This window comes from Nelumbo nucifera, chromosome 4 (assembly GCF_055504915.1).
Source record: "Nelumbo nucifera cultivar China Antique chromosome 4, China Antique-T2T, whole genome shotgun sequence".
NCBI lineage: Eukaryota > Viridiplantae > Streptophyta > Magnoliopsida > Proteales > Nelumbonaceae > Nelumbo > Nelumbo nucifera.
Window position 1 is genome coordinate 35,199,093 of NC_142652.1, and position 13,055 is coordinate 35,212,147.

General features: G+C 39.1%; 2 protein-coding genes and 1 long non-coding RNA gene across 3 annotated transcripts; all 3 read left to right on the top strand.

Annotated features, from left to right (window-relative positions):
* The first annotated feature begins 2,878 nt into the window (after positions 1 to 2,878).
* LOC148792160 (uncharacterized) lies at positions 2,879 to 3,679 on the top strand. The gene has a single exon (XM_088903732.1). It carries the CDS (start codon positions 2,879 to 2,881, stop codon positions 3,677 to 3,679), a length of 801 nt encoding a protein of 266 aa, XP_088759858.1.
* Positions 3,680 to 7,120: 3,441 nt separating this feature from the next.
* LOC104607437 (uncharacterized) lies at positions 7,121 to 12,067 on the top strand. The gene is made up of 3 exons (XR_016085307.1): positions 7,121 to 7,592; positions 11,014 to 11,223; positions 11,378 to 12,067. It is a non-coding gene; the product is annotated as an uncharacterized LOC104607437 (long non-coding RNA).
* LOC148792161 (putative disease resistance protein RGA3) lies at positions 7,599 to 10,061 on the top strand. Its single transcript, XM_019199436.2, has one exon. It carries the CDS (start codon positions 7,686 to 7,688, stop codon positions 9,915 to 9,917), a length of 2,232 nt encoding a protein of 743 aa, XP_019054981.1. The 5' UTR covers positions 7,599 to 7,685; the 3' UTR covers positions 9,918 to 10,061.
* Positions 12,068 to 13,055: the final 988 nt, after the last annotated feature.

The window sequence follows — 13,055 nt, forward strand, 5'->3', positions numbered from 1 at the left end:
AAAACATTTGGATGAAAGGCGCATATGTCACACAGCTTTTATGTGCTCACTCATTGTGATTAGCTAAAGTGCCTAATACATCCAGACCTATCTACACACTACACTCTTTTGTATAATTTAAAAATTCAATTGCAATTAATCAAGAACTAAAGCTCCGTTAATTTCCTCATTGGGTGAAGAGAACTGCAAATGCTTTTATGGATACTTTGGTGAAGAAAGGGGTGGGAAAGGAACAAATGTTCTGAGCTACTTTTTAATTTCTTCTTTCTTCTTCTCTTGGGGAGAGTTAAGTCATTTTATCTTTCCCCAGAAGTGCTGTAAGTAAGTTTTGTTTATTAATAATATGAGTTTCCGTTATTGATAAAAAAAGTTGTTAGGATTGAATTGGGAGTCTCCGGGATTAGGAGACTCCGCTGAGTTAGGATCGAATTAGGAGTAGGAGTCTCCGTTTTGAGTTTGAATTCTTGTAAACTTAGGAGATTCGATGGCTGTGTATGGCTGTGTATATATATTTGAATCTTCAATGAATGAAAACAAGAAAAAGAAGAAACCAGAAAAGCTTATCCTCGGCACTCTGGAGATCAGCGGTGGCAGCAACGATTATTCGGCGCCGGCAAAGGACCAGTGATCAGTGGCGACACTCCTTCGGTGATCAGCGGCAACACTCCTTCTCGGTTCATCGAGGTTGCCTGCACCCGGGGTTTCTGAAGTATCACTGTTCATCGTCTCCTTTGGTGAACAGCGGCGGCACTTCGGACCAGTGATCAGCGGCAACACTGCTTCTGGTCCGCTGAACTGCATTTTCCTCCGAAGGCAGCAGTTGATGTATGGTCCGCTGAATTGTGTTTTTCTCCGAAGGCAGACTAAATCCCTGTAGCAAAGCCAGATTGGAACCCCCAAAATCTCCACCGACGTTCATGGGCTGATTGAACGATTGGAGGGCTGCCAAGGAAGACAAAAACGACCCTCCACTTGGGTAGTTCACGGAAGACAGGTTTGGTACCAACTGAGGCATCAGAGAAGAGATCATCGAGTCTGTGTCTTTGGTCCTTAGATTAGAATTACTACCAGTGGTGGTCATGACAGTTGAAGTGGAGGTCGTCGTGGAGCTGAATTGTTGCTGCTGTGATGATTGCTGGGTTATCGACGGGGAGTTGACTCTGTAGATTATCGGTCGGAGAAACTTCCTGTACCGAGCGAAATTATTTCCGTCTACTTCAAAAATTTGACCTTTCTCATGAAGAAGAAAGGTTTGATTCTTTAGAAAAAAAAACTGGCTGTCTTCTTGATTTCTTGTCAAACAGAAAAGGTTTGATTCTGTTCCTTAACGAACTGACTCGAACAGAGAAAGGTTTGTCTTCTTCGCGCGGCGGGAGAAAAATGTTTTCATTCTCTGTTCCTGACGAACAGAGAAAAAGGCTTTCGCGGGACAAAAAGTTTGGATCTTCGCCTCACCAGGTAAGAGTAGAGAATTCGGGGGTTCATTCTCGATCAGAACGTCCTGATCTTTAACAGGTTTCCGGCGAGTCGAAGTTCTGCAGCAGGTATTAGGGAGATCTGGAGATCGGTTCTCTGTCTTTTGTGGCGATTCTGTCGCCGATTGTGGGTTTTTAGACACAATAGTCGGCATGACTGAAAACAGAGAAAAAGGAGCAGGGGTAGGAGGAAAAGGTCGTGGCGGCCAAGTCAAGGCCAATACAGCCAAAGCCTCTACGCAAGGCAATGCATCTCAAGGAGAATAAATTGATCCAGCCAATACTGGGTTAAATGGACTGAGTAGTGAGTAGTGGAACATGTTGCTCAACCTTTTGAACACACAGAAAGAGGGGAGTCAACGACTAAGTGGTAAGCAAAAATTTTCAGAATGGATAATAGACATAGGGGCCTCTCATCATATGACAGGAAGACTCCAGTTGATGAGAGACATAAAGAATGTCATTCCATGCTCTGTCGGGCTACCAGACGAGAAAGCGACAATAGCAGAGAAAGAAGGCACAATTGCACTAGACGATCATCTAAAACTGACTAATGTTTTATATGTGCCTAGTTTGAATTGCAACTTACTTTCTGTATCGTAATTGATTGAGGAATCAAATTGTATTGTCCAGTTCACTAATAAACTTTGTGTGATACAGGACTGCACTACGAGGATGCTGATTGGAGCAGGTGAGCAGCAAGAGGGACTCTATTATTTTCGAAGCATTGCATCAACAAGAGCAATGAAGAATACAGAGAGCAGGACATGTGATATTTGGCATCAAAGGTTAGGGCATCCTTCTTATAGAATTGTTAAGTTGCTGCCTTTTATTAGTACTAAGAATAATAATGATGACAGTATTAAGGGTTGTGATGCATGCTTCCGAGCTAAACAATGTCGAGAGGAGTTTGTTTCTAGTAATAATAAAGCATCCGATATTTTTGAGTTAATTCATTGTGATTTGTGGGGACCTTATATAACTGCAGCTTCTTGTGGTGCTCATTATTTCTTGACCATAGTAGACGATTTTTCTAGAGGCGTTTGGATTTATCTTCTGGTTGATAAGACGGAAGTTGGACGAGTTTTCGAAATTTTTTTGCTATGGTTCAAAGGCAATTTAACAAACCTGTAAAGGTGATCCGTACTGATAATGGGACTGAGTTTGTATGCTTGGCTAGTTATTTTGCTGAAAGTGGTATTATTCATCAAACCACTTGTGTCGGGACCTCTCAATAAAATGGGAGGGTTGAACGCAAGCACCGCCACATACTCAATGTTGCCCGAGCTTTGCGATTCCAAGCTAGCTTGCCTATTGATTTTTGGGGGGAATGCATCCTGACCGCATGTTATTTGATCAATCAGACATCGTCCATTCTGTTAAAGGGAAAGACTCCCTATGAAATGTTATTTGGGCAACCTCCTTCTTATGATAATGTGCGAGTCTTTGGTTGCTTAGCATATTCGCACAATCATGGCCATGGAGGGGATAAATTTGTTAGTCGAAGCAGACGATGTGTTTTTGTTGGGTATACTTTTGGGAAGAAACGATGGAGCTTGTATGATTTAGAGTCCGACATGTTCTTTGCTTTTAGAGATGTTACTTTCTTTGAGCATGAATTCCCGTATGCATACAAAAAGGATGCACAGCCGAACAAAGCACATGATTGTGGAATAAGTGGGACAGAAGAGGTGTTGGTACCATCCACTTATTCACCTGGACTAGCAAATGGCGAGATGGAGACTAACCAACGAGGTGAACTCGCAGAAGAAGGAATCAGTGTAGAAGAAGGAACCCACGTAGACCCGAATGCCAATACTAGTGAACCCATGCATTCTTCTGACATCACCACAGAAAATGTAAGCGAAGATAGTCCTGACGTCAGGGGGGGTGGTGTTGAGCAACAGCAGCACTCTGATTCTCATTTGGGGCGTGGGCATCGACAGAAACAGCAGTCCACAAGGTTAAGAGACTATGTGCTTCACACCACACAGTGTTTGAGTCCCTCTCTGCGTCCCTTTGCAAGCTCACTCGGCCAATCACATCCTGCAGGTAGTCCTTATTCCATCGATAACTATGTGAATTGTAACAGTTTTTCTTGTCGACATCGTGCTTTCTTGGCACCTATTACTGCAGGAGTTGAACCTACTTCTTTTGCTGAGGCCGTAAAGGATGAAAAATGGAGTGATGCAATGCAGAAATAAATACAGGCACTTGAGAATAATCAGACATGGACCGTAGAGCCTTTGCCATCCGGAAAATGAGCCATAGGATGCAAATGGGTATATCGAATCAAGTACAACGCTGATGGGACAGTGGAAAGACACAAAGCCCGTCTCGTGATTTTTGGGAACAAGCAGGTTGAGGGAATTGATTATAATGAAACTTTTACCCCAGTTGCAAAAATGGTTACTGTCCGTACCTTTCTTGCTGTCGCAGTAGCTAGAAATTGGGAGCTTCATCAAATGGACGTACATAATGCATTCTTGCACGGTGACCTTCATGAGGAGGTCTACATGAGAATGCTTCCTGGTTTTCAGTCAGATAAACCAGGTATGGTGTGTCGATTGCGAAAGTCTCTATATGGCTTGAAACAAGTGCCAAGATGTTGGTTTGCTAAATTAACCGTAGCCTTGAAAACATATGGGTTTCATCAATCAGATTCAGATTACTCTCTATTCACCTTTCGTCGAGATAGGGTACATGTGCTTGTCCTCGTGTATGTGGACGACATTATTGTGTCAGGTAATGATCATATGGCAATTCAAGTCTTCAAGAAATATTTGAGTGACTGCTTCCATATGAAAGACTTGGGACCGTTGAAATATTTTTTGGGCATTGAAGTTGCCCGAAACTCAACAGTAATTTTTCTGTCTCAACGAAAGTATGCTCTGGATATTATCACTGAAGTTGGATTACTTGGTGCAAAACCTACTCCTTTTCCTATGGAGCAGAATCACAACCTGACCTTGACAAATGGGCCTCTCTTATCTGATCCTGAGCGATACAGGCGCTTAGTGGGTAGGCTTATTTATCTCTCAGAAACTCGTCCTGAGTTGTCTTATTGTGTGCATGTCCTGTCCCAATTCACGCAACAACCGCAAGAAAGACATTGGGAGGCTGCATTGCGAGTGGTGCGCTACTTGAAAGGAAATCCTGGTCAATGAATTCTCTTGCGTTCAGATTGTGACTTGCAGTTATATGTATGGTGTGATTCAGACTAGGCGAGCTGTCCTTTGTTCTGACGTTCCCTATCTGGGTGGTTTATTCTACTTGAGAAATCGCCGATTTCCTGGAAAACTAAGAAACAACACACTATGGCTCGTTCTTCAGCGAAAGCAGAGTATCGGTCTATGGCCACGGCCACGTGTGAGTTAAAATGGCTGAAGGGATTGTTATTGGCTCTTGGAGTGACGCATTCGAACCCAATGCAATTATATTGTGATAGTCAGGCAGCATTGCATATTGCAGCTAACCCAGTGCTTCATGAGCATACGAAACATATTGAAGTTGATTGCCATTTTGTTCGTGATGAAATTCAAAATGGTTGCATTCGTCCTGCTTATGTGTCGACTACCGTTCAGCTGGCTAACATTTTTACAAAGGCACTGGGTCACAGAGAAATTGAGTATTTTCTCCGCAAGTTAGGCATTCATAATCTACATGCTCCAACTTGAGGGGGGTGTTAGGATTGAATTGGGAGTCTCCGGAATTAGGAGACTCCGCTGAGTTAGGATCGAATTAGGAGTAGGAATCTCCATTTTGAGTTTGAATTTCTGTAAACTTAGGAGATTCGATGGCTGTGTATGGCTGTGTATACATATCTGAATCTTCAATGAATGAAAACAAGAAAAAGAAGAAACCAGAAAAGCTCTGGTTTAACAAAAGTCCAAATAAATTCTACATTCTTTAGAATTTTCCCAGATTATAAAGCTCTAACTTCTTTAGAACAAGAAGCCCTAAGCCCCAAAGTTGATTATATTCTTTATCTGTTTTCTAACTAGCATTTTAGAATAATCAAATTAGAGAAAAGAAAGAATTTGCATCAGATGAGGAGAGTGCCAAAAACAAAAGCAGGGCACTGTGTTCCTCCTGTACAATTCAGTTTTTACTACACTAGATTTTGCCAAATTATCTGCAGCTATGTTTAGTTCTCTGAGAATCCAGCTGAAGGAAGCCTTCAAAAGAATGGCCATTGGATTTTCATTATATTGTTCTTCTTCTCTATAATTTCTAGGGAATTGATTGGATGATATTGTAAACCTAAATGCACCAAATTGTTGAGATACACGTGAGTGGGTAAGAATTTGCCCAGAACAGTTGTGGTGTCCAACTTTTGTGTGTTTGTCCTATATGTGAACGTGTACAAGCCGTCAAGCCCCTTGGTTTTGATAATTTTCCCTAGTTCCCCCAGGATCAATCAATCCATATGCAACATTCAAATACTAATAATGCCTTACTCCTATAAACAGAACTAGATTTATTTATGTATCCCACCAATTTCTACTTTTATTTTAATTTTTTTTAATCCTACGTATATATATATATATATATATATATATATATCTGTTCTATGGATAAATGTAGGCTTATTGACTCTTTCCAATTGAAACATGGTCCAACTTTGACTACGTTGAGTATGTTGATGTGAATGGACACATGGAATGCTCTGCTAGACATTAGATCTTAGTGAGCCCAGCATTGTAAAGTAGTATATCTCAAAGATCAGAGCTGAACTTCCCGGTTTCATGTTTCTGGTGTTACCTATCATTACCTTTCATTTTCACTATGCATTTATGTTCAGGAACATCAAATCAATTTGAAGTCATGAGGTAAGATGTCGTTTCATTTTTTCTTGTTTTTTATGCATTACTTAATTCTAAGTACATCATTTCATCATGAATAAATTGTCTTTATGCTGTGTAGTGTAGAGATATCTATTACAGTGGCTAGTTAGTTAAGAATCTTCTTTCAGTGGTGAGCCAAACTGTGCTTCTGAGGGTAAAATATATATTTGGATCACTAAATACACTTAAATAAAATGATTTCATCTTCACACGTGATTACAAAAAAAAAAAAAAACTGCACAAGTATGTTTTCAAACACTTTCAATAAAAGGAGTTCATTCTATTAATTTTTTCAGGGCATTCCATGCAAGAGCAGTACTAGCATCATGGTAGTACTCCTATGATCACAAATGCACAAAACATGAATAAAGTTTTCATACTTATGCAAACACATAAGGGGTTTTGCAGTTTCAGATTCTGTGATTCTTGTGATGAATTTAACGACTGCATGATTCTACCATTGCTCTTGCTCTTGTATAGGAATGATGAAATATTAACACATACAATGAGATATGATACTTTTGTTTTAATTTTATACTGCAATGAGGGGTGGATTCGAGCTGAACCGAGCCGAATACTTGGTTTTAATTTGATCTGCCACATGGCCATTAATTTTGCCACATCAGACCATAAATGCAGGTGATCCAATCACAACTCACATGACCATTAATTGACCACCTATTTCTTCTTTCTAAAAAAAAAAAAAGTAGAGTTGGGTTTAATTTGACAATTCAACGATTGGGGATTCTTTAATTGTTAAACAAAGGGAAACTTCGAGGAATGAATTGTATTGTTGTGAGAGATTAATATGAACCTTATAATTAAAGGGGTGATCCTTTCATTTTTCAACTGCATACTCGTCGTCTCAAAAGCAACCAGAAGCCGCTAATCTCACTTTTTCTTCATCCACCAAATTTCAAGGCAACCAAGATATGGCAACAACAGAAGATGTGGTGGTATCCCCTTTGCTTCAGGCGTTGCTCAACAAACTGGACTCCTCTCGGATGATCAAATTCATATCTGATTGGGGTGTTGACCAACAGCTGAATAACCTCTTTAGAACACTCCAGGACGCATATGCAATGGCCAGTTCTACAGAGGATATGCAAATCAGTGATCCACGCTTGAAATTCATACTCAAAGACATGAGAGAAGTTGTTCACAAAGCCACTTGTATATTGGACGAGTTCATCTACGAAGCTGTTGGACGGCAAATTTTGAGGAGGAGGAGGAAAAACAGATCTGCACTTCGACGGCTGCTATCAGAAAGGTACGCCGCGAATACTTCTCCTATTCTCTCAATGAGAAAGAAGATTTACATCGCCATGAGATTCATTCTGTCATAACTGGCATCATAAATGAGATGCATGAGATTCAGCAAAAGATGAACCACGATTATGCGAGTTCAGTCTCATCCGTTGGAAGGAATCTCAGTGAAATGGGAAAGAAACTCAACATAGTTTCATCACTAGATTCACGCCCTCAGACTGTTTCCTTAGTTGATGATAGAATTTTTGATAGGAGGGAAGAGGCAAATGATATAATAGACATATTATTATCTGATAAATACAATGGGGAAAAAGTTCCTGTTGTTTCAATAGTTGGTACTGGGGGGATTGGCAAGACCACTTTGGCTCAACTCATTTACAATGATGCAAACGTAGTTAAGCATTTTGATGTGAGAGCGTGGGTATGTGTTTCCCAAGATTCTGATGTTACAAAAATAACTAGATCAATTCTTCAGTCAATCACTCATATACACCAGCCAATTGAACAACTGGAACCACTTCAACAAGAACTCAAGAATTGGTTACAGGGAAAGAAATTTCTACTTGTTCTTGATGATATATGGAGCGATGACCGCAGAACGTGGGATGCGGTAAGGGTCCCAATTAATGTTGCAGCAGAAAAAGGAAGCAGAATAATAGTGACCACTCGGATTAATAGAGTTTCCTCCATTATGAACTCCATAAAAAAAATTGATTTGGAAACCTTGCCATATGAACATTGCTGGGAATTATTCAAAAGGAAGGCTTTTACTGATGACAAAATCTGTGATAAACATCCAAACTTGAAAGAAATTGGAGAGGAAATTGTTAAAAAATGCAGAGGAATGCCTCTAGTAGTGAAATCACTAGGAGGACTTCTATACGATGATCTGGATGTGAAAAGGTGGAAATCCGTCTTAGAAAGTAAGATGTGGGAGGTTGAAGCAGAGGAGACAACAATGTCAGCTCTACGTTTGAGTTATTATTACTTGCCAGCACATTTAAAATTATGCTTTGCATATTGCTCTTTGTTTCCTAAAGACCATGAATTTGATAAGGAAACTCTAGTCCAGCTTTGGATAGCAGAAGGTTTTGTTTCATCTAAAAGAATTGACATTGTGGAAGAAGACCTTGGAGGCGAATACTTTGATGAATTGTTCAATCGGTCCTTTTTTCAAAAGCATTCTAAATTTCGAAAATCATTTATGATACATGATCTGATGCATGACTTAGCAGAGTCGGTTTCGGCAGGCATGTATTTTAGGATGGAGGAGGGCAAATCACATGACAACAACAGTGGCAATCTTAAAATGGTTCATTACGTATCAATGTTTCACTTCCAACCAGATCAGTACTCAATGGAGAAGGAATTATGTAAATTCAAGGAATTGTCAACTTTGTCGTTGATTTTGCCGTTAACAAGGGATTGGCATATCCTAGGTGACTTATTTGAACAATACCGATGCCTACGTGTACTGGATTTGAGTGAAAATTATAGATTGTTCAATTTGCCAAATTCAATTGGCAACTTGAAACATCTACGGTTGCTTAACCTCAACAGGACACGCATTACAGTGTTACCCGAGTCAATGTGCAACCTCTACAATTTGCAAGTTTTGATGCTTAAAAATTGTTATAGTCTCATTGGAATTCCTAAAAACATGGGAAACCTAATCAACCTCCAATACATAGTGATGGGAGATGACAAATGGGATGTTTTCAATCGAATAAGAAGAGGAATTGGGAGATTACATTTTTCGAAGACATTGCCTACGTTTCAAGTGATGAAAAGGAGAAATGGAAACAATAGTACAATAGGAGAGCTAAAAGAATTACGTCATCTCCAAGGATGTATTCGTATTGGGGGGCTAGAGAAGGTGGCTGACTTTGAGGAGGCCAAGGAGGCTAACCTCTTCGATAAGCATCGGATTGATAGGTTGGAGTTGGAATGGAACGATAATAATGAAAGAGGTAGCATGGAGGGTGTACTAGAGGGCTTACAACCATACACAGGATTAAAGCAACTCCAAATAACTAATTATGGTGGCATAAGTTCTCCAAAATGGATGATGATGATGATCGCGTGCTATGATATGCTGACGACAATAAAACTAAGGAATTGCAACAAGTGCAAATTGCTCCCCCCTTTTGGAAATCTACCCTCGCTCGAAGTATTGCATATATCTGAAATGAAGGAAGTGGAACATATAGGAATAGAATTTTATGGATATGGTGATGACAACAATAAGAAGCAGGGATTTCAAAAGCTGCACTCTTTCTCTCTCATGTATGAGTGGTTTGAAGGAATGGTGGGGAGCAGAAGGTGAATTTCCTTGCCTTAAATACCTTTGCATCTATGATTGTCCCAAATTGATCAAATTGCCCCCTTTCTTTCCTACCGTGAAATGTAAAATGGTGAATTTGGAAATCACCAATTGTCCTATGCTTCAATTATTGCCGGAGTTACAAAGTCTTGCATCTCTTAAGTATTTGGAAATCAACGATTGTCCTAAACTTCAATCATTGCCAGAATTACAAAGTCTTGCATCTCTTGTGTATTTAATAATCATCAATTGTCCTATGCTTCAATCATCGCCAGAGTGATAAAGTCTTGCATCTCTTGGGAAATTGATGATAAAAAATTGTAATTATTTATAATTGCCCTTATCCTTATCCTTATGAAGATGGACAGTCGGTTGCAAGTGGTAGAGGAAGATTGGCCCCCAAGATTTCGAAATTTTGTACTCCCGCTTCAAAGCTATTCGGACTTGGGAGAGAGAAAATAGCACATCTTAGTTCTCATCTCAATTCGTTATGTATCGAGCGCCGTACGTAAACCTGAACCCGGCAGAATAGGTATGCGTGACTCTTCGTCTTGTCCAATAGTATTAATATTGATGTTGTTCTTATTAATTGATGGCAGATATCCAACGGTTTTTATTTTATATAGACATCATCTACATGCAAATTGAAATTAGTTGGGTATGGGTAAGATGTAAACACCACTGCTGTCGCATTATTTAGAATTTTTTTTGCAGGGGGATTTATTGCAGATGTGTATAAATAAATAAAAATAAGAGAACCTTTAAACCAATTGGTTGTTTCTCACAATTGGTTTCTGTATTGTTTCATCATTATCACCTAGGATCTATTTGAATGTCATCATTATTTTACTACACTGCTAATACTTTGCAAATTATAATCCTGATCATCTTATATAATCTTTATGTGGGAATTGATTGGATAAACCTTTAACTTCACACGTTCACACCCATCAATCAATTAATACACAACGTTGAAATCCTAGTAACACCTTAATTACTCTCAATCTATCATAAACAAAGCAAATTTAAATGTGGATTTTGACTGTTTTTTATTAAAACAAGTCCCCACAATTTATTGATTGCTTTTCATTTGAAACAGGGCCCAACTTCAGTTGCATTGAATTTGCTGGCTGTTGATATGAACACACGTATGGAGCTAGCATTCAACCTCATCAATCATGTGACCCTGTCAAACCCAGTAAACACCCATCACAGAAAAGCTTGTTGCTTGTCTTCCCCAGCTCATGTTTCTGGTGTTTCCCTACTCATTTTCACTACGCATATATGCTCAGATTGGGAAAGCCAGGAGGTAAGATATCATTTCCTTTTTCTTTCCAGTTTTCTGTAATTAATTAGTAGCCAAAGTGCATCCTTTTATCATGAATCAATTATTTTTATACTGTGTTGTGTATAAAAATATTTATTACAGAGACTAGTTGTTAATTAAGAATTTTCCCTTACAGGACAGCCGTACTGTGTTGTTGAGGCTAAAATATATGGTTGGAATTACTAAATACACTTGAATAAGAGGATTTCATCTGTAGATGCATGGTTTCAAGCACTCTAAACAACTTGCTGGCTTCATTTTAATTACTTTCATCGGCATTCCATATTAGAGCAGTTATAGCATTAGGGGAGAGTACTCTTGAGATCACAAGTGCACAAAACATGAATAAGGTTTTTCATACATAAGTGGTTATGGAGTTTACATTCTGATGAATTCAAGAATCCATGAATTCCAGTGTTATGTAGAATCGAATCCTACATCCTGCACTTTGGGGAAAAAGGGGTCAAAGAGAATAATACCAAAAAATAAATAAAATAAGAATATGATACTCTGATTTTAATGCTTTACTGCAATATCCTTCCCATACACACTTTGGAGTGTTTAATTAACTACACTCAAGGGTCAAAATGCTTGGGATCAACAGAAGGAGCGGAAACATTGCAATTTTGCATTTCTATAGGGAGCTAAATCCTTCATCAACCAGCATGGTTAATCAAATGGGTCCTTGCAGTTTTTTCAGTTGACACCTTCTGTTTTGCTAAATAGGATGCTAGTTCTTGAATACTTGTCAGCTTTCTAGAACTAGGAGCTCCACTGAAAATTTTGTTCTCTTATTTTTGGCCATCTGCTAACATTTTATAATTGCAAATTCCAGTGAAAATGTGCAATTCCTATTAATTAGAGATGAAGATGGGGATTTTCACCTGCCAAGGAATATGTGTTTATGACTGGGGATTTTCGTCCCGAATCCAAGGCATTTGAGATCTTGTTTGTGGGATGCATGCCCATGTTCATGATTTGGGCCATTACTAGTTCAATATATGTTCTTTTCCATCTGCGAAGGAATATGTGTAATGCCTATTGTACAGTATTCGGTTCTAGGGCTAAAGTACAACAAATCAGATGGTGATTGTTGTGATTGTGTTTTGAATTCCAGTTGCAGCCTGCGCCATGATCCAATCCTACTTTTGTGGTGAAAATCCAGCAAAGAAAAATTCATTGAGGTCTGCGGTGGATGCAGAGGGCTTGGGTTTCATATATATTATATTTGTTTCTAGGGTTTGAAGCAAGAGAATGTTATACAAAACAGTTTGAGAGAGAAGGTTTTGGGTGTATAGGGCGCAAGGGTTTGAAAGAATCTGCTCATACTTGTACCCCATTGCTGATTATAATGGATTCTTGCTCTTCCTATCTGGATGTAGGCTTAAATCCGAACCACGTTAAATCTCTCTGTGTTTTCTTGATTTGCTCTATTATGGTTTTTTGTTTCATTTGCTCTATTTATCAATCAGTTTCATATCTTCGGGGTTTTGGCACAACTGTGAAATTCCCTGTCCTTGTGCATTGCCACATGGAATATAGGTGATGACTTGATGTATTGTGATCCCATGTTGTTGAACAAAGGATCCCATGTTTGTATTTCGTAGGCGATATAATGCAATCTATAATGAGGATTGGTTTAATCTCGTCCTTTAGCAGATTGGAATCCTTGAATATAGGTGATGACTTGATGTATTGTGATCATCGTCAATTGGATCAACATTTGCAAGAATACATCAAAAGGTTAATATAAGATTAGGTGGACCACAAAGTGGAAAGTGTTATTAAAAACATAACGTTAGGCCAAATTATAC

Excerpts from the sequence above, each read along its gene's own strand:
- LOC148792160 (XM_088903732.1), top strand. The coding sequence starts at position 2,879 with ATGTTATTTGGGCAACCTCCTTCTTATGATAATGTGCGAGTCTTTGGT.
- LOC148792161 (XM_019199436.2), top strand. The coding sequence starts at position 7,686 with ATGCATGAGATTCAGCAAAAGATGAACCACGATTATGCGAGTTCAGTC.